General features: G+C 40.2%; 1 protein-coding gene across 11 annotated transcripts in view; it reads right to left on the bottom strand.

Annotated features, from left to right (window-relative positions):
* Positions 1 to 222: 222 nt before the first annotated feature.
* PHACTR2 (phosphatase and actin regulator 2) overlaps positions 223 to 21,016 on the bottom strand; it is a 216,083-nt gene continuing 195,289 nt past the window's right edge. For all 11 annotated transcript variants that reach the window (XM_036415217.2, XM_036415218.2, XM_036415226.2 and 8 more), the window contains 3 exons: positions 19,152 to 19,289; positions 14,824 to 14,900; positions 223 to 6,882 (listed from right to left, as the gene is read on the bottom strand). In XM_036415217.2, coding sequence (XP_036271110.1) covers positions 6,867 to 6,882; positions 14,824 to 14,900; positions 19,152 to 19,289 — 231 coding nt within the window. In that variant the 3' untranslated portion in view covers positions 223 to 6,866. The remainder of the gene's footprint in view (positions 6,883 to 14,823; positions 14,901 to 19,151; positions 19,290 to 21,016) is intronic.

The raw sequence follows: 21,016 nt of genomic DNA, 5'->3' as shown, positions 1-21,016 counted from the left end.
AATATACTGTAACTTACTATTTAAAGAGTAGTTCTTAGATACTTTAAAAAAAAATACAAATCACAAGGTCTTACATACAAAAAGTTTTCAGTTTTGGGGAGTTGAAATAACAGGCAACTAAAACAGCCCTTAGCATTGCTTTACCGTTCAGGTGAGAACTCTATGAGCTTTTAATTTAAAAAGACTGAGCACTGTCTGAATATAACAGAAATTGGGACAAACTAAAGCTGGGGATTTCCCAATGATTTTATTGAGGTAACTTTTCCCAATTTTATACATATATGCATTTTTATATACTTAAGAAAGCTAAACAATGTTCTAAGGCACTTGGAATTGTGCACAGCAAGGTATCCTATAATATAATACAAACTAAATAGAGCATAAATTTGCTTTTTAAATAACACAAACACCAGTACAGAATAAAAAAAGATAATACATAGTCTTTCTTTCAGGTTACGATAGTGGGATACATATACATATGTGTGTATACTCAGAGCTATTTATACCCACATTCTATAATACAGTACAGGTCAAGAACAACAGCAACAGAAAAGAGAAACTGTCCTATTCATCGGTGTACAGTTCCAGTTATTTACACTCACAGCGAGTACACCTGTGCAATATATAGGGTCAGCCCACTCACTGGAAATCAGGAATCAGCCCGTCAGTCAGTCTGTTAGTGGTCACAGTTTACCACCCTCATCATTTTAACCAAAGCTTGAAATACCACAGACCAAATATAGTTCTTTATTTTAAAATGACTGTTTATAGACAAAAAAAAAATATATGTAGGTAGGTTACTATATCTGGTGAAGTCGGTTCAGAATGTTGTGAACACATTGGCACATTTCTAAGCCACAGAAGAAATATTTAAAAATATATAAAAATATCAGTGCCTATATTTTAAGTAATGAAAGTGGTTTGACCCAATTCGTGCAGATTATTTTCGAACCCTTGTTAGCATTGCAATGGCGGCTTCTCCTTGTGGAGGCTCTCTAAGCAACATAATGGTGCAGTCAAACTATAACAAAAGCATCCAGGAAGGGAAAAGTAAGCCTCTCCCCCACATCGGTAAGTGGCACAAATGTTATTGGCATTTTAATATACCATAAAATTGACCTGAGGGTGAAGTGGCATTCTGCCTCATTTACTCCCTTCAATTTATTCTTTAAAAAATAAAAAAAGAAATACTGATATTGAACAAGATAAGAATTCTTAAGCACCATCTAAAAGTCCATAATATTACCACCTTTATTGACTCCGAGTTGCTCTTTCTCAAAAAAGATGTTTTAGAAATTTGAGTATTTTAAAAAATTACAGTGGTTAAATGAATTCCATTCTATTAGCCACAGTTCATCCAAATCATTTCAAGACATACTTAATATTCTGGTTCAGTCATAAAAAGCAACAAAGAGAATAAGTATATTTAGGTGTTGGTAGTATAGTGTAATAATGTTTCACCTAGGTTACACGCACCCTGTTTTGGGCAAGATCATCATTGAAGCATAGAAGCAAATGTAGATGCAATCCACACCTACCCCCCATTTCCTTCACAATTCAATATTTACAGGTTTTAGGAAAGCTGAGCTACATGACTACATGTGTACAGGGGGAATTCAGACATGGGCATGTGGATGAAATGTTTCTTTCATAGGATAAACCGGTGGTTTATTGGAACTCATAGGTTGCAGCTTCCCAGGTAGAAAACCAATGATAATGCTCACACACCACAGGTTCTGTTTATGTGGACTGTCAACCATCATGTATGTGGTTAAACTATGCATGGATCCTCACGAGACTGACAAGGATTACGTGCAGCAGTGTAGTTCTGAAGTAAAATTGTGAGATCAAAAAATGAGAAACTCTGCTCCTTGTGAAACTTCTCCTTTAAGTACATCCGGGGACTACCTGAGTGCATAGGCCCATTGGAATTGCCACAGCTGCCCAGTAACCACCTCCCTGGAGAACGGGCAAACGAGAGCTGTGTCAAAGAACAAGGTTCGAAAAATGAAGGGGGATGAAATGATTCGGGGGCCCAAAGAAATGCAAGGCAGCTGAGACATGTTTTGAGACAGACACGTTTCCTGTGTGCCCTAAAATGCAGTAGACAGTGGGGCTCAAGGGAGGGACAACAGCCCTCCTAGGAAGGCATTTGAACATGGAGAAGGCTTTTTACATTTGATTTTTACTGGGCATAATACTGGCATTTAGTCAGCAGGGGCCTGGGATAGTAAGCAGCTTGCAATGCATGGGACATTTCTGTACAAACAAAGAATTGTCCAGCTCCAAATGCCAACAGCATCCCCATTGAGAAACATTGGTCCACAGTGCTTTGCTCATATGTACAGCTGGGCTAACAATGCAACAAGCAAAATAGCGCACGCGCGCTCGTGCATGCGTGTGCGTGTGCGTGTGCGTGTGTGTGTGTGTGTGTATGCACAGGAGCAGCAAATCCTACCATAGCTAAAAATGACCCCCTTGCCTTTCTAGAAATCTTACAGTACATACAATGGGATTTACTAATTTGGGATGGCCCTGTGTTTGAAAAAGCTTATATAGCCTATGTTTCTGTTGTTTTCTAGAAATACTAATGGCGGTGCACATTTCCATACAGAGATAAAGCATAATGATTACCCAAAGAGAGAGAGGGGGGGAGAAAATGGTTTGGGAGTATTCTGCCTTTGTCCTGGCCAAATTATAGTAGAGTCACACACTACTCTTTGAAACTTGGGTTTGAACTAGCCGGAAATGTGCTTTCTCTCAGGAAGATGGGCCTATTAATTTGATGATTCCTTTTCTCCTCTAGGACCTTAATTCTAGAATTTCATTCTGCTTAGTAAAATAAAACAGACTGAAATAGCCCAGCCATAAGTACCAGTAGAGAGAGCAAAATACTCAATAGTGGCCAAGAGACAACTTTGTATGAAACTGCATCTAAGTGGTTTGTTAGTGTACACTGCATATCCTAGCAATGTGAATAAATGAACTGTTGTTTGAAAGTATATACTTTTACTAGTAAAGTTAGGCTTAAAATATGATGGGAATTTAGGAATGCATGAGCTACCATGCTGATGAAATGATATACATTTATATGCCTTGTACAAGTTTGATTCCCTCTCACCTATTCTGAAAGAGATTTCTCACTCTGTGAAATGTGCAGCTGGGACCACGTATAAAATAATAACACCGAAGAAAATTCTGAGCAAGAAAGGAAGAAAAGAAACCTTCCCTGTTTAAATGTAGGCATACTGATACGCGGTAGATAAGACCTCCTTTTTCTATTGAGAATATAGTATAATTTTTGAAAGTTGTGTCTGTCTGACTCCATTAAGAATACATACAATGGCTGTTATGTGTTAAAGTGTGGAACTTATAGGCGTGTAGCAGATTTTTCTCTCCTACAAGTTGCTATGTTTTTTAAGAAAGTGCTAGTGCAGCACTGAATTAACTGCAGTGTATAAAACCCAAATTATGGGTTTAAAGAACTTATCTGTCATTTTCAATATTGGGTCATATTTGAAGGGTATATTCAATTCCACTAGTTCTTTAAATAGATCTTCACTTAAATTTCAGAACTTTCTACTTACAGATTATATTTACTACCAGTAGAAAAAGGTAAGTGAAAAATCATTGTGCTTAATATAGGATAGAAAAAACCAGAAAGTCAGTTTTTCAGAGAGAGGGAGAGAGAGATGAGTTTGCCTTTTCCTCCATTTAAAAGTTACTGAAATACCCAAAATGGTTCTCTGAATATTATAGATTTAATGTAAATAATTTAAGGTGTCAACATAAGAGTGAACAATATTGACCATAAAAAATGCAAGACATTTCACATACACAGGAAACCATCAGGCAGGCTGCCCTAAATTAATGCTGCTCACCAGAGGTCTCATTTGTCAGGCTGATTGGTAATGACCCTGAAGATGCTTAGTCCATGGCATCTTTTTAATCCCTTAATGCTAATGTTCCTTTCTCCATGTTAAGCATGATGGAAATGGCTGCTTACAGTCTGTCTAGTTCTTTCACACCTGGCACCTTCCTGGAGATGGATGTTCCTCCCCCCCCCCCCCCCCATATCTTGGGGGCTCAGGGGAACCCACACACTTCAGCCTAACCTGGAGCTGTGTCACAACAACACGATGAACACACACATTTATTTTCTCTACAGACGTGCAGTGTGTGGGTCAGGTTGCAGAAATGCTGAAACTGCAGAAAGGCTCAGGCAGAGGCATACTTGTATTGCGGGGGTGGGGGTGGGGTGTGTTCACACCTGCACATCTTTCCAGGGCTCCCAAGCACGAGGCCTCTGGATGGGCTGCTGGGATGGGTATGCAGTGTTCCTGCCTTTTAGGATTAGCTATTAAAATAGAGCCTATTCTGCAGAATACAGCTTGGTTCACAATCCTTCGTTTCTTTCCACAGCTTTGTATTTAAAGAACCAATTAATAAAAGTACCTGGTGGTTCCAAGTCTTATATATTAGACTAGCCACAGTTTTATTTTTACTTTCTTTTAACTTTTAAGCTTGTCTCTTAAAATTTTCTGTAAGCATATAAATCAGTAGGCAGAAGAAGTGTGGATAGTTCATAAATCTGACCTATCATTCAAGAAAAACAATGGATCGAGGCACCAGATTCTCATTTTTGTTTGAGTGCACTCATTGTAGGAATAAAAAATCCCATTACATGCACCACTAGAGGGGAAAAAAATCTTCCTTTTATTGACTAAGTGGGGACTTCCTTTGACACGTATAGTGAGTGATAAAACAGTGATGTGTTATGTTTACCACTTTTATGGGAGTGAGGCCTTGTGATTTGTTAATAAAACGTAAGTATAGAAAATTAAAATAACATTAGATTCCTAGGTATTTTTCCTAAGACAACAAATAATAATAAAATATGTAAGGTAGAGGACGACTGCAGCAAAAAATGAGAACATAGGTCATGTCTATAGCTGGATGAAAGCACTATGAAATGGATGAAACCTACTTGGGCCTGCAGAAACATTTTTTCAGAGCAAAAATATGTCTGATCCTATTCCTGAAATGACACCAGTGCAGATATCCTGCGCCATTTCACTAGCAGCACGTGGCTGAGTGCGGCAAGTGGTGCAACAATGCTGGTCACTTTTCTTAGTTATAAATAGTCCTGTTTTTTTGTAATAGACTAAGTGGGGCCAATTTTTTTTTTCTTTTAAGCAAAACCATCCCTCTTTTCAAGGAGTTCTTTAAAATATCAAATATAAATAAATGGCAGGATCCAAATTTACCCACCAGATGAAAAGTTTGCTTTTTGGTTGAGATCGAAAATTACATTCCTCCATATTATGAATCAGAATCATTTCAGAAAATTGTAGTCCAACTTCTGAGAATAAAGTGACATCTAGTTAAGTCTTGTCTTATTAGACAAAGCATGTGTTTTTAATAAAAAGGGGCCCAAAACAATTGTGAACAATGAAATGCAAGGTAGTATTTACATGTGGTCCCATGTTTGAGAGCAGAAGCCATGCTGTGCCTGTGACTCCATGGAAAATAGCAAGATGATAATAGAGGGTTTAGTAATGTAAACAGTACTGACTGTAGGCTCATAAGGACACCTTCCATAACTTTAAAGTCACCTATTTTTTTTTTGCACTGAAAGTCAATATTATATTTATGGACGCAATCTACAGAGATATAAAACAGAAAATGAAATTTTCCTCATTCCCAATTTAGCAAAATTTTTCCGTGTTTTTATATGTCTTTGGGTATTTTTTTTTTAATCTATGTGCTTTATCTTTTTAATAGCAGCAATCCAACTTAATGCAACACTGAAAATAAGTATTCCTTTGCAGTCCTACTCAAAGCTAACTGCGGGCAGAACACTGCATCTTGCTTAAGTTTTAATTTTGGATTCAGAATTTTAAAAAAGATATGATTGTCGGTACTATCTTCCTTAGATCAAGCATGGTTGTTTCGACTTTGGAGATCATCAAGCTAGGAAAAGACCAAAATATTTATTTCTAAAGCTTGCTACATACTAATAGGGTCACATCTCATCTGACTTTATTCCAAGTCTTGTCATCCTTATGGGAGGTTGGTGCATTAGGTAAAGAGTCTAAAAAAAAAAAAAAAAGTGAAGTGTGTATAGCTATGGTACTTAAAGCATGCAACAGAATTTGGGTAAGCATGCTTGATAAAGGTCCATGAAAGCTTCTTGCATTTAAGAAAAAGATGCATGAAAACACTCAGACTTATTTGTGGCAATTAGATTCACTGGCACAATATAAAATAATGGTACTATACTGCACCAATGTAACTGTGAAAGAATATTCTTCTAGGATCAGGTCTCTAAGGAATCCAAAGGGGGTGACTAGACCCCCAAGCCCTTAATAAGTTCTCAGCTATCAAAAGCCTTCTTCAAAAATACATTTAAGTTTCAATTTTCTTTTTTCATTAACATAATGAAATTTTCTCTTTCTTTCTGTTTTTCAACCCCCACGTCTTACCAGTGCCCAGCCATTCTATCCCCCCCACCCCCTCCTTTAACCTGCACTCTGAAATTTGGCTTTCCGGTAACAGGGAGCCAGCGATTGTCTTCTGCTCATCTTCTTTGATTAAAACCCCTGATGAAGAATAACTGGTGCAACCGTTGTGGCCCTTACCAACTAGTGCCCATGCTGGACAGCAGGGTCACTATACCCGACCCTATGCTTGTTGGCCACATCTGGGCTGTACAGGCGGGGAGCACTTTCCACGCGCTTCCTTCACCGCAAGTTAAATGGAGACAGACACAGTCAGATCCCAGTGCAATGCAATGTCAGGGGTTTAGGAAGTGCGGCTTCCCCCAAAGATTGTCCGTCTATGTTTCCAAAGAGTCTCACACCTCATTACGGACGATGGAACCTGGAATAAGAAAATGGAAACACTGAGTGAGTGAGTGGTACAGAGACGCAGGCTGCATTCAGTGAGCCGAATAAGGCATGGGAATGTCTGTAATCAGAGGTGGCTGTAATCAGACAGCCCGCCAATGAATTACTGCTATAAGTTACTGTCACAACAGAATGCTGCTAGAAATGCTACGTCAGAAAGCAGAGGCAGCCCTGCACTAAAGATGCTGATTACATCCTCCCAGGATGCTGAGCCACCGACCCACAAAGCCCCACTATCCTGGAGGATCATGTTCTAAGCTGTACTGAGCAGAGGGAGATTTTCATAAAGGTTTTGGTTACATCTGGTTTGTTGTTATACAAGGAAACACCAACAAATAGTCACTATCTCATTATCTTTAGCCACTTATCACCTCCCACTGAGGACTCCAAATCTCTCTCCCTCTCTCTCTCTCTCTCTCTCTCTCTTTTTAAATATTTTATTGATTTTTTTTTTTACAGAGAGGAAGGGAGAGGGATAGAGAGTTAGAAACTTCAATGACAGAGAAACATCCATCAGCTGCCTCCTGTACACCCCCCACTGGAGATGCACCTGCAACCAAGGCACATACCCTTGACTGGAATCAAACCTGGGACCTCTCAGTCCGCAGACGGATGCTCTATCCACTGCGCCAAACCAGTTCCTGTCAAATCTACTTTCTACACCTGAATTTCCAAACGCCTGCTGGATTTTTCTTCCAGACGTTCTATAGGCAACATACTAAGCATGCCCACAACCATACAGATGATTTTTTTTTTTTTTGTAAGCCTGCCCTTGCACTTTCTATCTTGTTAAATGTTCTACCTTTTAAAATGCTTCTAGGCTAACACCTCATACTGGCAACTCCTACCCCTGGGCCCTGAACAATCTTCTTGCAATTACTAGGAAAGCCAGTCCAGCGGTGGCCCTGGGTCTGCCACAAGCAGGATGGCTCCCTCCCTGCAGGGAGCACAGCACTGCCCACACCCCAGGAGGGAGCGGAGCCTGGGGCCTGTTGACACAAACAGACAGCTCCCTGTAGTATAAACCCCTCTCTGTGAGGTCCAGCTTTCCCAGGCATTTCAAACTCACGTAATTTAGCCATTACTTTAGCCCTCTCCTTATCTGCTGGGCTCCATATAGCCAGCACTCGGCAATGTCCTGGATCCAAAGGACAGTTTGGGGGAACACAACAAGAGAGGCTTTCTCTCCCCATAGGGAAAGCCCATGGAATGAAGACGGTAAATTAAAAATCGGGTTGGGAAACAAAGTGAGCAGTCAGCGGACCTAAAGGGACTGAGAGCCTTCTAAAGCCCAGCATTTTCCTGGAAAGTGTCCTGTAAAAACATTTCTAAAATTTGCACTGGAAGGTTTTTGTTTTTTCCCCCTGCAGACACAGTCTGTCCATGGATCCCACTAGAGAGTGAGCTCCAGGGTCTGGATGGCATGGGAGTCACAGGCCATCAGCACAGCTTCAAGGGCGGCTAAGAGAGGAAGGCGACCAACTAATAGGGAGAATGCAATCATGTGTCCACAAACCCGGGGTTCAGAACTGTTCCCGCTTTTCATGTGGGCTGATAGGTTTGCTAAAAACACTATCCAACCAGGAAAGGGCGCTTACATCCTGTTTAAATTAGGCATCCTATGTTCAAATTCAGCTCTAAAATTTTCTGCTAGAGGTACGGAAAATGCAAACTATTCTTCAGTTTGTTACCACTCGGTGGTTTGCATCTATTTTGAAACCTAAGAAGTTCAGCTTTGCTTCCTGAGAAGTTTGCCTATCTCACAGAATGACACTTTGGCTTTAGGCTTCCAGTTGATGGAGCAATAAATACATTTACTGTGCCCTAAGGATACTTAAGTTTTCCCGGCTGCTCTTTTTTCTCTCTCCAGAACTTTCTAGAGACTCAAATTTGGAGTTATCCATATTTTCTGCTTCTTGTTAAAACTGCAAAAACACTTTCCTTATTTCCATACTATTGAGAGGAAGTAAATAGGGGGGCGGGGGGGGAAACTCTTTGTTAGTCATGGATTGCAGAAAAAAATATTTCTTTCCCGTAAAAAAGTTCTTTTCTATATGGTTCCTCCGTAATTTATTTTAAAAAAATGTACTCCTTTAAATGCATTCAGGTAATATAAAATATAAAATTATTCACAAATATAAAATATGAACTTTCCTATACGTCCCTAATTATTCCTGAATAACTCACTTTGCCTTTCTTTAAAAGGGTCTACGTGTCCTGCACGCACACTCGCTAGTATGTTAAACAAGTGAGGAGGTTCTCCTAAACCACAGCTCCCTGCTCTACCCAAGAAAACAGACCGCAGGTTGGATGGGATTTTGTTATTTCAAATGCTGTGCCACAATTTCAACTCTGGTGGGTAAAGCAGCATTTTGCAACGCTGTTAGGTTTTTGTCCAGGAAGCGAGGACATGGGGCACCCATGGAAGAAAGCGCTTTGCAGAAGCGGCCCTCTCCTTCCTCTGGGGGGGACTCCTCATTTTCATTTTGGTTTCATGTGTATTTTCTGCCCTCTTCCATTTTCATAGGCATATCTAGAAGCTGAGTGGTTTATTTTATCTGTAAACCCACCTAAGAGAGTAATATCACAAGATGTTATAGAATGAGATAATTGCTTTAAAGACACACACACACACAGACACACACCTCAACATAACCACATCAAGAAAATTTGAAAAGTAGAGAAAAGAAAAAACACAAAAACACTATAATCCCACTGTATAACAAACCATTAAGGGTTTTTTATATCATTTCCTAATTTTTTTCTATGCGTCTGAATTTTAAATAAAACACACTGCTGCCATATATCAGTGTCCTGATTTTTCCACTTAACATTATGTCAACAATCCCTTGAGGCCTGTTTTTATTCTAAGAGCATCAATTCAATGATTCTATTAATCTTTCATAATATTCCTTAATATAAGTACTACATTTTACACCCTAAAATGTTATTTACAAAACTCAGTTAAAAAAAATAATGTTCTCTTGATTATAAATCTTATACACATTGACACAAAAACACTGAAAAACAGCATTTCCAGAAGAAAAATATAATTACCCATAATATTAGTACTCAGCTGTAGCCATTTCAAAATTTAGTGTTTTTTTTTGTTTTTAAAATTAGCTTTTAAATAAAAGCTGACCTTCCATACAATTTGCCTTTACGGTTTAGAGCAGAGGTCGCCAACCTTTTGGACCTCACGGACCAGCGGTTGGCGACCCCTGGTTTAGAGAATGGTTTTAAGTTGCAGAAATTCCATTTACTATGGAACAGGAAGTGGCTTTCCTCTGCCACGGTGATCTCCTTTCAGAACGCAATGGCCCTTCCTATGGTCTTTGGGATTTTGAACAGTGGTGCAGGCGGGCAGCTGCTTCCGGGGGACAATAGAGGATGTGACAGGCTGGATAAGCAGCAAATGTTCTAAGGGACCAAGGTTACGGCTTGGTACCTGTCAGGCCACAGAATGAACTCTTGAAGGGCCCACTGGTCCTCACCCTTGTTACAGGGAACTAAAGTCCATTCTAATTCCAGACGGATATTTGCAAAATCCTGGGAGAAACCTGGGGAACTAGAGGAAAGAACGCATCACTACCATTCTTCACCCATCGCCACAGACCAAACATGTCCCAGGATGTACTCATGACGGGGGTCCAAGGTGTCCTCTTGGTACACCAACAGCAGGAGTGTCACATTTAATATTAGCACCAGCACATCATTCAGGGAAAGTCATCACCATGAACTTCTCATTTACAAAAAGAGTAGGGAATAGATCCTTTATTTTTTCAAGGCTTTTTTTGACTATGTAATACAGCCTATGTTTAAAAAATTCAAAAGGCTCAAAGAGTCAGCAGTGAAAAGAATCCCTCTCATGCCTGATCCCAGTTCCCCAGTTCCCCTTCCCAGAGGCAACCAATGTAATCAGCATTTTTGGTTTCTACAGAGATACAAAAGAAAAAAAAAAAAAAAGCTACATATGGGAATAGTTCCTTCCAGTGTTGACTGATCCATCACTGTGTGGGAGATTATCTCTGGATAACGAGGTACCTGGGCAGAGGGAGCAGGGCTGTCTCAACCCTTTAACACCCCCGAATGCCCCGGGAGTTAATAGATTTAGGTTGTAAAGGAAATGTTTACTTGATGTAAGGAGATAATGTCTGACACTAATAAGAAGAGCTAATAAGTGAGTTGCTCTGTATCTAGGTTGTATCTAAGAGGCTAGGTAATGATCAACAGCTTGTTTATGCCCTCCAAGGGTGGCTAGCACTAAAACACCACTATCTTCTACATGAGCAGCTTTCTAAATGTAAAACATTATCGTATATTTGTATCATTAGGATGAGACACAGCAGAGTTTACCAAAACTTTCCCCTCCTAAAAGAAACAATGAAAACAATCTGATAATCATGCATGCTTTTCACAAGTCTCAGAGCCAAAAGGCAAGTCTAATGATGTAATAGAAAAGAATGGAAAAACAGTAGAGATTTGCTTTCCTGCCAAGTTTTTAAGAATGCTTAAGCAAAGCATATTCATCTCAGTGATATGAATATTTAATGTTTCCTTATCTGGAAAGACATTTGAAAGCATGTTAATCAATATATTTTTTAAAAAACTTTTAAAACTTACCTTTGATAGCAGCTATTACCCCCCTCCCCAAGTCTATAATTTTCTTTTGAAATGAAGTTCATCCCTATTTGCATCTATTCATATTTACTTAAACAATGAAGATATCAATAGACTATTTTGTGGAACACAACAAGCATACTCTTAATTTCTGCATATGAGCAAATACAGAAAAACAACCAACAGAATTTTCAAGTTGAGAAAATACCCTGCCAAATATAAAAATATACTATAAAATGTACTATTCTAAGTAAACAGTGTGACAAGTACAAGTATAGACAATAGCTTGCTAGAGCACACTAAAGAATCTGGAAACTGACCCACGTGTACAGTAAAAGAAAAATTTTACATGGAGGGGGAAATAAATTGCAGTGGGACATTGACTATTGATTTAGAATAAAGTAAAACTAGTTTACTCTATTGAATCACAAACCCAAATAATTGCCCAATGGATGAAAGATCTAAGTGTAAAAACAACAAACAAAAAAACAAATAAAAATTGAAGGTAATCCTATATAATGAAAGGCTAATGTGCAAATCGACCACAGAGGAGGCGCTATGAAGCCAGAAGCCAGAAGCCAGGCTCACGGCTGGCACAGCGGCAGTGGCGGGAGCCTCTCTAGCCTCTGTGGCAGTGCCAAGGACCCCAAGGGGTTCCAGACTGTGAGAGGGTGCAGGCCGGGCTGAGGGACCCCCCATCCCCGCCCTCAGTGCACGACTATTGTGCACTGGCCTCTAGTTCTTTTATAATCGTGGCCCTCTTTAGGACACAAGACAATAAATTAAAAACAAAAAAACAAAAAACAATATAGACAAATTTAAATATGAAAACATTTAAATAGGAAACCATAAAAAAGTTACAATGTTAGCAATAAATTTGGGGAAAGTATTGTGATATGTAGCAACTCAATATCTGAGTTTTTACTAATCCACAAGAAAAAGATAAACAACTCAAAAGAAAATTGGTCAAGACAAATCAAAGAATGAAAAAGAAATGGTCAATAAAGGTATGTAAAGATACTCAACTCTACAGAAATCAGTGGACTAGGATATTAATGTTCATTCTCTAGACTACAGACCTCCGCTCTACCATCATCACCCCCAAATGCTGCCGAGGGTTAACAGACCAGGCGTGGTCGTAAACTGTAGTATCTCTCAAAATATCAAAATATATATCCCGTGTCCTAGGAAATCCACTTATGGGACTAATTCAGAAATACTTGTGGTGTGTGCGCAAAAAAGATACATTTATAAAGAAAGTCAAAAGTCACCATTGTTCTACCAATGAAAAACTAAAAATTCCATAAGCATCTATCAATAGAATAACCTATTCAGGAAGTTATGGCAGATTACTGATGAAATACCATAGAATCATTCAAATGAATAAGATATATACTAATATGGAAAAATTTTGTGAATGCTGTTTTGTATGTGACTGAGAATGTGTATATATAGGCAGATGTGTGTGTACATATATATATATGCATATATATATATATATATATATATATATATATATATAATGTTTGTAAATGCACAGAAAAAAATGTCTAGAAGGATCTACACCAAATTTCACCAGTGGTTACTGGTTAGAATGAGAATAAAACTGAGGAAGGACTGAAGGGAGTTTTCAATTTTACTTGACAATTTTTTACACTGTTTGAAAGCTTATTTAGACTATTATTTGTTCGCATTAAAAAGACATCTGTGAAAAAGAAATGACCTTTACTTTTCCCTGCATCTTATTTCCTTTTTTACTTGTTTATAGAGTCCAACAGAATAGAAAGAGCCTCTTCTGGTATAAATGCTTCTTTTTCATAAAATGAGGACTTCCATAAAAAGGCATTTTAAATTTTAATTATTTTTTATTACAATTTATTCTTTATATAATGCCATCAAATGAAATGAGGGGAACAAATACTACAACTTCTAGGAAAACTACAGAGGAGTAAAATAATCTTGAATGACAAAGACTGGATTGATACAGTCACTACATCTCAGGGGTCAGGACTCAAAGACATGAAAAATGCCACCTTCCCAGGTGCCTGGAGGCCCCAGCCAGTTCGATGTTACCATAAATATCCAGCCACCTTATTCTGATCAACTTTACTACCACAGTGTGACCACAGGTGTCAGAAATTAGCAAGAACTTCTCCTGACCCCAGAAGTCAAAGGGAGTAAAAGAGAGGACACAGGTCTGGCTTGATACTGACATGTGATGGGTCTATGTAGAGATTGTGACAGCATGAAGCCTTCAGAGAGAAGCCCCTTTCATTCAGGATGCCTGAAAATCCTGTATGCATTCTCATTCTCTCTCTCTCTCTCTCTCTCTCTCTCTCTCTCTCTCTCTCTCTCTCTCTCTCTTGCGTGCGCGCGCGCGCATACACACACACACACACACACTCTAAATAAATAAATAAACAAACAAACACGCCATTGGAGAAAACAAAACAAACAAGAAATGTCACTGGCAGAAAGGGGAGTTTCTCCTGCACACCAGACACTGTTATTATAGGAACAATAGCTGTGGAGCAAGGCAGGCCCCGTGAATGTCAGGGAGGAGGTTTGCTATTAAATCCTCCTTCCATCATGCCACCTGCTCTCATCAGCAGCTTCACAGACCCCAGTGCCTCAGCACTGACAGTGGCACCTGATGTAGGACTGCCCTCCAGAGGCTGTTTCCAGCCTACATGTTTCCCAGAAGGAAGTCTACACAGAGCCACCTAATTTGGTTTGTCTTCTAACAATGTAATTCTTAAGGATTGGATTGACTTGCACATTTTTAGGAATGCACCTGTTGTATAAGGCAAAGCATGTAAACCTCTGAGATAGAAATATCCAGAACACCTGTGAATTGTGCTGGGAGGAAAGATGGCAGGATTTCAGAGAACTTCTGTGGCACCGGTGGACATGGGATTCCTATTTTTAAGTGACATGTTCTGAAAACTGAGTTTCTCCCCTCTCTGAGTATGTCTGCTGTGAGACCAAAGCAGACACATAAGTGCCCACACCGGCTCCCACCAGCATCTGTTCAGGGCATAAAACATTAAACGAGTCTCTTCAAAAAGCTTGTCTTCTCACCCAGAAAATAAAAAGAAACCAAATATAGCCTTTTAGAATGACTCAGACTTCTTTGAGAGAAAAAAAAAAACAAGATTTAATTTTAGAAATGTTCATTAGAGGGTATTATGTTAGACTTTATTTTTTTAAAATTTGATTGTGGTAAAATACACATAACATAAAATTTACCATCCTGATCATTTTTAATATGCTAAACTGAATTGTGTCCACTTACCTTGTAAACTGCCGACTCTCTTCGTGCACTTCCATTTCTGTGCTTTTAAATTCATTTAGTTCTTTCCGTATTGCTGCCTGAATAGGAGAAAGTATATATACAGAACTGTTACTTAGGTCACATATTTTCTTGGCATACCCTTCATCAACGAAGCAGGCCTTCTTTTAAGAAATGTATTGGGAGAACCCTAGACGGCATGGCTCAGTGGATAGGTAGGGGTGTCGAACTCAATCAGAGAAGGGGCCAAAATCTAAAATCCAGCCTAAATCGCAGGCCGAATGGTTTACTAAACAGTCATAAACTGTCATTGTGATGGAAACGCAGCGGAGTGCAGTGATGACAGCGCGGTGCGGGCCACATTGCAAGGCCTGGCGGGACGGATTTGGCCCGCGGGCCTTGTGTTTGACACATGTGGGATAGAGCGTCAGCCTGCGGACCGCAGGGGCCTGGGTTCCATCAGGTCAAGGGTACACACCTTGGTTGCAGGCTCCTCCCCGACCTGGGCCCTGGGGCCCTAGTCAGGGTGTGTGCAGGAGGCACATGTGTTTCTCTCACATCAATGTTTCTCTCTTCTACTCTCTCTAAAAGATCAATGGAAAAATATTCTCGGATGAGGATTAACAAAGAACAACAACAACAACAAAAAAGCAAGCAAGAAAGAAATGTCTTGGGGAAAGGGATTCCTAATTTCTCGTAGGAAACGGTATGCTAGGTGCTGTGTCATGCTACTTGCAAACTAAAACCGGGATAGATTTCTCTCAAGTGTCAAGGTAGAGAAAGGAGGCCTTTCCTAAATGCATCCTGGGATCTGACCTATGAGTCACTCCCATGACCACAAGGGTAGCGCAGGCCATGAGATCTCCTGAGAAACAATATCATTTCCCTGTGTAAGTTCTGCATTTAATACCACACACACAGTGACACGGCTCTAGGCAGTTGCCACAAAGCTACTGAAAAGGCAGTTGCTATTTATTCTCTCATATCGAAAGTTAGGATAATTAGAATTGAAAGGTTCAGCACAGCATTTAAAAGCCTCTCAAATAAAATACCAAACAGAATGCTGTCACTATGACTGTTCAGTGAGCACATAATCCATGCCATGTAGATGCTGGGTCCTTCAGGCTGAACAACAGAGATACTCATCAAAATGTTAACATCAGTTATCAATTAATAGTGGCTGGATTGCAGATGGTTTTTGGTTTCCACTGTGTGCTTATCTTTATATCCTAACATTTCTACAAAGAATAGTTTCCTGCCCTGGCTGGTTTGGCTCAGTGGACAAAGCATTGGCTTGTGGACTGAAAGGTCCGGGTTCAGTTCTGGTCAAGGGCACGTGCCCAGGTTGCAGCTCGATCCCCAGGGAGAGGAGTGCAGGAGGCAGCCAATCAATGATTTTCTCTCTCATCATTGATGCTTCTATCTTTCTCTCCCTCTCCTCTCTTCTCTGAAATAATAAAAAAAGAATAGTTTCCTCATGTAAATTTAAAAACACTAATAAAAAAGCTCTGTGAAAAAAATGGACTCTTCAGCCAAAACATAACAAGCCACAGAGAATCACTTCACTGACAGATAAGGAAACCTACTTCGTGGTGGGAAAATGAAGAAAATTAGAAGAGGAAAAGCACAGAAGGAAGCCCTGAGGCCTGTCTCTAGCTTTCCCCTACCATGGTCACTCAGCAACATCCAAGTTTTTCTCCCAACGCCCCTTTCACTGTGATTCTTAAATCCTATTGTCACAGCTTGCTTTGTCTCCTCAAACATATTCCTTAGCCCCTATTGACTGACTCTATGGGGAGCCGGTAGCTGGGAAGTGATTACAGAGATATTTTTTTCTTTGAAGAGCAATTCTTGCTACTGAACTTTAGAAAAGATGAAGTAAGAATAAAGGTATGTGTAGGCCTGAGTCCACTGAGATAAGACAATGAATCTTGCTGCACAAGTGAGATGAACAGGGAGGATACTTTGCTTTAATCACTGTAAAGCTGGGTACCTAGAACCAGCAACTGAAAGAGCCAACCTGCTCTATACTAATCACTAATTGGCACCTATAAAAAAGTCTTCTTTTAAAGAAGGTATTTTAATATGGATAGTGGCATAAAAACCATTTAAAGTTTCCCCTCTAAATGTTAACGTTTCAATGGAGGAAGTGGAAAGTAGTCCATTCGGAGTCAGAAGTCATGGGATCTAGTCTTACCTATGCCTTCAATAGCAGTGACCCTTAGCGAGTTACTTTACTCCAAAACCTGTTTTATGATCTGGAAAATGGGAATGAGAATTCCTCATAATATTATTAGAATCAATTATGAGCACATTTGAAAGTGCTTTGTACACTGAAAGTATTGAAGAATATGTCATTATTGTGACACGTTTTTAAAAAAATGAATTAAATGTTAGTTTGTGATTGTGCAAGAAGAAAATGTCACCCAGTAGGTTGGCTTATGGATCTAAGAGTCTGGCCAAAGTCAATCAAAGGATTCCGTGAGAATCCGTTGGGATGTGGAATCTACAAAAAGTGCTGTATAGTTTGTTTTTATTTGGAAATTGTGTGCTATACGTTCTTTATATTAGTAAGACTTACAATTCGCTTGTGACCATATACATAGACAGCCAATTCAGTATTTATAGACACATCCCCCATGGTCCTCTGAAAATGTGGCCTTGCCATTCCCTCTTCAAGAGGTGGAGTCTCTCTCTCTGGCAGTGGACCTGGGTGAGACCTGGAACTTCTTTGAACAATAGAACACAGCAGAGGTGAGGCTGTGTCAGTTCAGGGGGCCTAGCATCTTTTGCTTCCTTCTTCTTGCAAGCCAGCTGCCATGTAAAAATGTGTGCCCACCCTCGGGAAACCACAGTGTGAGAAACCCAAGTTCAAACAGAGGCACTGAGGATGCGATGCCGTGTGGATACAGAGAGAGGCCGAGGACCAACAAGGCAAAGATGTGCTGCTAGTGGAGAAGCCAGCTCAGGAGTGGATTCTGGAACCCCAGGCACCACCCTCCTTGATGCCACATGGATAAAAAAACAAACCAATGAGCTGAGCCCTTCCTGAAGTCCTAACTCACAAAACTGTGGACAAAATAAGATGGTTGTTTCAAGTTCACCAAGTTTTGGGATGGTTTGTTACAAAGCAGTTCAACACTATTTCAAGACTTTCATCTCACAGATGCTGAAATGGAGATCAAGTGACTTTGTAGATATCAAATGGGCATTGGGTACTAAGATGGGGCTGATGCAACTGCCTTCTTACTTCAAGTCCTCCATTCTTCCCAGTAAAGAAAGATTCAGAGCCTAACTCATCCAGATAATTGCCTCAGATCTCCATGTTGTGTGTGCTGGCTTGTAATTAGAAATGAATTCTTTATAGGCATGAATGTGATGTGGAATTATAGGAAATGATTGAAAATATATGTCAGCAAGTTGTGATGACAGCCAATTAAAGAAATGCAATATCCATCTTAAAAAATTCACTAAAGAAGGACCATAGTTTTATTCCAAGAGTTATTTCCTCTTACTAGCTAAAGGGATTTCCTGAGACTGTTTCATGAGAAGGAAAAAAAAAGTTTTCCCCTCCCATAGGTTATGTTAGTGATCCACATGTACAATATTCTTAACTCTCTTTGCTATTCAGTGTTTAGGCCTAATAACTCTTCATGTAAGTGTAAATGGGACTGCTTTTGTTGAAAATATGGAACAGAAAGAAGTAGGTTGATGTGGTGGCACTGGAGTCAGAATGGTGCTGGGTTGGACCAATGGGAAGTAACTGAGCCAAAACTAGGTATTTCTAAGATTGAAACTAACCAAGCCTCCAGGAGATAGCACTGAGGCCAAATATGCATTATTATTTTTAATCCTCACCCAATGATGTTTTTATTGATTTTTAAAGTGAGAGAGAGAGAGAGAGAGAGAGAGAGAGAGAGAGAGAGAGAGAGAGAGAGAAACACATCAATGCAAGAGGGAAACATTGATTGGTTGCCTCACACACATACCCTGACCAGGAACGAGCCCACAACCCTCACTGGGAACTGAACCTGCAAGCGTTCGGTGCATGGGATGGACGATGCTCCAAATCACTGAGCCACCTGGCCAGGGCAAAATATGCAATATTTTTCAGACCATGAGAATTACAGTTTCTTCCTGAGACTTAGTTGAAAGAACTTCATATGTCACATAAGTGGCTTAAACAATGAAAGGCAAAAAAATTATTGGGACACTGAGTAATATCAAGCCTCCTTACATGGCTGAATGGGGATAAGTGAGTACTGGCACTTCTAGAAAAGCAATAAAATCATAAATCATGAAATCACAGCTAAAGACACTTGAGTTCTTGCCTTGTCTGCAGGTGTCAACCTGGCCCAGGGCTTGTCTGCCCTGCGATCGTAGTCGGGAGAATCGGTGACTTCTACATACTCGTTAAACCGCAGGATCCTTCGAGCTTGTAGCTCTGCCACCGTAGGTCTCAGGCTGAGCTGCAGGAGGACAAGGACAAAGGACGAGTTCAGTAAACCATTTACAGCCTCATGGTTTTCTATAGAGAACTTCGAAGTTCTGGTCAAATAAGGTCACTTTCACATATTAAAAAAAAAAATAAAAAATAAGAAAGAAAAGGCAGCAGCATCTTGGGAGTTTCTAATAAGAACTAGAAAGCAGTGTGCCCTAATTTTGAGACTATAAAAATCATCCTTTTTAGATAGGTCACCATCTTAGCCAACTGTGTGCATTACGCTGCTTTCTCCACCTTGCCTGGTATTGTGATAAAGGTGCCTGTCATCCCTGACACAGGGAACATGAAGCTACAGGCACAATAAAAATCCAGACACAGGATGTGGATTGAATTATGTATCAAGGAGAAAGCCCTGCAACATTTAGAAATGACAATAAAAAGCTTGGTTCCTGCCCTAGCTGGTTTGGCTCAGTGGACAGAGCGTTGGCCTGCGGACTGAAGAGTCCCAGGTTCGATTCCGGTTAAGGCACATGCCTGGGTTGCTGGCTCAATGCCCAGTAGGGGGTGTGCAAGAGGCAGCCAATCAATGATTCTCTCTCATCACTGATGTTTCTATCTCTCTCTACCTCTCCCTTACTCTCTGAGATAAATGTGTATATATATATATACACATACATATTTTTAAAAAGCTTGGTTCCTATTTTTATTAAACCTGTACATTCAGAAATGCACCAAGTTATGACAAAGAAATGGTCCAGTGAAGGGTGTGTCCATGGCCTTCTTCCACAAAAGGCTAGGGACCCAGGCCTCTGCTTGACATTTACTCTTGGCCACAAAAGCTGACACGTATGAGGGGGGCCTTCTGGAGAACTGAACTTCTGGGCCCTAACTACTTCAAATCAGTTGCAACTTTCAAGACACTTCTAATAACGTGGATTCCTCCTGAGGTCTTGGTCAAATTGGAATTTGTAGTTATATTTACTACTAATCTCCCCAGCCCTGTCGTATTTGCTTTCCTCTCTCGGCTCTTTCTCAAGCTTGAGAATAAAGCAGAGATGGTTCTGAGACTAAAGAAACATGGTCCCCTGGTCAGCAGGCATCACCTACTCTCTGCTCCTGAGGCTCCTGTTTGTGTGGCCTTTCTCAGTGGGAGGTGTCCTAGTATTGTCACACCGGTAGACCCAGGCTTGTTTTACCCTTGGGGTTCATATTCAGCATCTTTTCTCTCCATATATGTACCCTGCATGAGCCAGACTTTCCACAGACTAAGTAGTCCTCTGTGGAAGCGTTCCTTATTTACATAGGCTCAATGTTTGGAAAAAGAAAGCACAATCACAGAAAAATGTTTTTGTGGTTAAAAACATCCCCGTTTTGGGGCCGTGGTTTTCTTTTGAGTAAAACCAGAGGTTGGACTCAGTCAGTGCTCTAACTTTCAAGACACTCAAAGACTCTTAGAAGGCCTGAGTCTATACTTGAGCTGGGACAGGAAAACTGCAGTTCCTTCTAGTTCATGAAGTCCTGGTGGGCAGTGGACAAAGGAAGGGATAATCTAAGCAGTGCAGTTACTGACTAATCTCTCTTGTTAGATTCTTAATGCCTTTCCAGGAAAGGCGGGGTTGAGGAGGTAGAGAAACCCTTGCCGCTGGGGACCGCCAAAAGGCAAGTGACCAAGGGCCACACAGGTCAGAAATTCTCCATCCAGTCTTTAAAAATATGTTTTTATTGATTTCAGAGAGAGTAAGGGAGAGGGGA

The sequence above is a fragment of the Pipistrellus kuhlii genome, unplaced genomic scaffold (genome assembly GCF_014108245.1).
Source record: "Pipistrellus kuhlii isolate mPipKuh1 unplaced genomic scaffold, mPipKuh1.p scaffold_m20_p_5, whole genome shotgun sequence".
Lineage (NCBI taxonomy): Eukaryota > Metazoa > Chordata > Mammalia > Chiroptera > Vespertilionidae > Pipistrellus > Pipistrellus kuhlii.
This window is presented reverse-complemented; position numbering and strand designations above follow the sequence as displayed.